Source organism: Naegleria gruberi (genome assembly GCF_000004985.1).
Source record: "Naegleria gruberi genomic scaffold NAEGRscaffold_1306, whole genome shotgun sequence".
NCBI lineage: Eukaryota > Heterolobosea > Eutetramitea > Acrasida > Naegleriidae > Naegleria > Naegleria gruberi.
In genome coordinates this window covers 1-1,196 of record NW_003162662.1, presented here as the reverse complement: position 1 = coordinate 1,196, position 1,196 = coordinate 1, and the positions used below count along the sequence as shown (strand labels likewise).

General features: G+C 35.7%; 1 protein-coding gene across 1 annotated transcript; it reads left to right on the top strand.

Annotated features, from left to right (window-relative positions):
• Positions 1-146: 146 nt before the first annotated feature.
• Positions 147-858, top strand: NAEGRDRAFT_55020 (uncharacterized protein; the record flags this gene model as incomplete). The annotated part of the gene is made up of 1 exon (XM_002667942.1): positions 147-858. A coding segment is annotated over one exon (712 nt), but the record flags the coding sequence as incomplete, so codon positions are not given.
• Between the last annotated feature and the right edge of the window lie 338 nt (positions 859-1,196).

The window sequence follows — 1,196 nt, the reverse complement described above, 5'->3', positions numbered from 1 at the left end:
ACAAGGATGGATCAATCTATTTCAGTGATGGTGGTAATAATCGTATTCGTAAAATTTTGACAAATGGAACAATTATAACAGTAGCTGGTACTGGTGAAACTTGTAGCAATTCATCTAGTAGTTGTGGAGATGGCGGTTTAGCAACAATGGCTAAATTGAATCTTCCGAATGGTCTTTTTGTGACAGATGGAGGTGACATTTATTTCACAGACACCTTAAACCACAAAATTAGACTTGTAACAGCTTCCACTGGTAAAATCTCAACAATTGCTGGAAATGGTGTTCGAGCAACTACTGAATCCTTGAGTAAAGATGGTGGATTACCAACAAGTGCATCTTTAAATACTCCAAAGGGATTAACGGTTGCTGAGGATGGAACCATCATTTTCACAGATTCTGGATCAAACTATATTAGATATGTTTCTTCTGATGGAAAAACTATTAACATACTTTCTGGAAAATTTTCAACCATTGGAATGCATATTGCACAAGACCAGAGTGAATTGAGTGACGCCAAGTTTGATGATCCTGCAGGATTGTTCTTGTCAGGCAATGAGTTATTGATAGCAGATGCTAAAAATGGATTGATTAGATCTATTAAGGCAACATGTCCCACAGGATATGGTGGATTTACTTGTAAACCTATCTGCTATGATATAATGGCTACCAATACGAGTGTATGTTCGAGAAATGGTAAATGCATTGACTATAACACTTGTAAATGTGATAGCAACCATTTTGGTGCTTACTGTGAAAATACATATTGTAGTGGTGTTGCTTCCAATTCTTCTAATGTTTGTTCAAGACATGGAAGATGTGTAGAATATAACACTTGTGTTTGTGCTCCTGGTAGTTCAGGTAGTAATTGTGAGGTTTTAGAATGTTTTGGACTTCAAAATACGTATTCCCAAGTTTGCAGCTCACACGGTGCATGTGTAGAAACTGATACATGTGTTTGTGATTCTCAATATTATGGACATAATTGTAATGTAACAACTTGTGGCTCTATACTTTCAAATTCATCAACTGTCTGTAATGCCAAAGGACCTTGTACCTCGTATGAAACATGTAAATGTAAATCCAATTACTTTGGAAAGTATTGCGAAAATACAATCTGCTTTGGAATTCCTCAAATTCCTCACAAGTTTGTTCTTCACATGGTATTTGTATTGATTATAATACTTGTCAATGTCAAA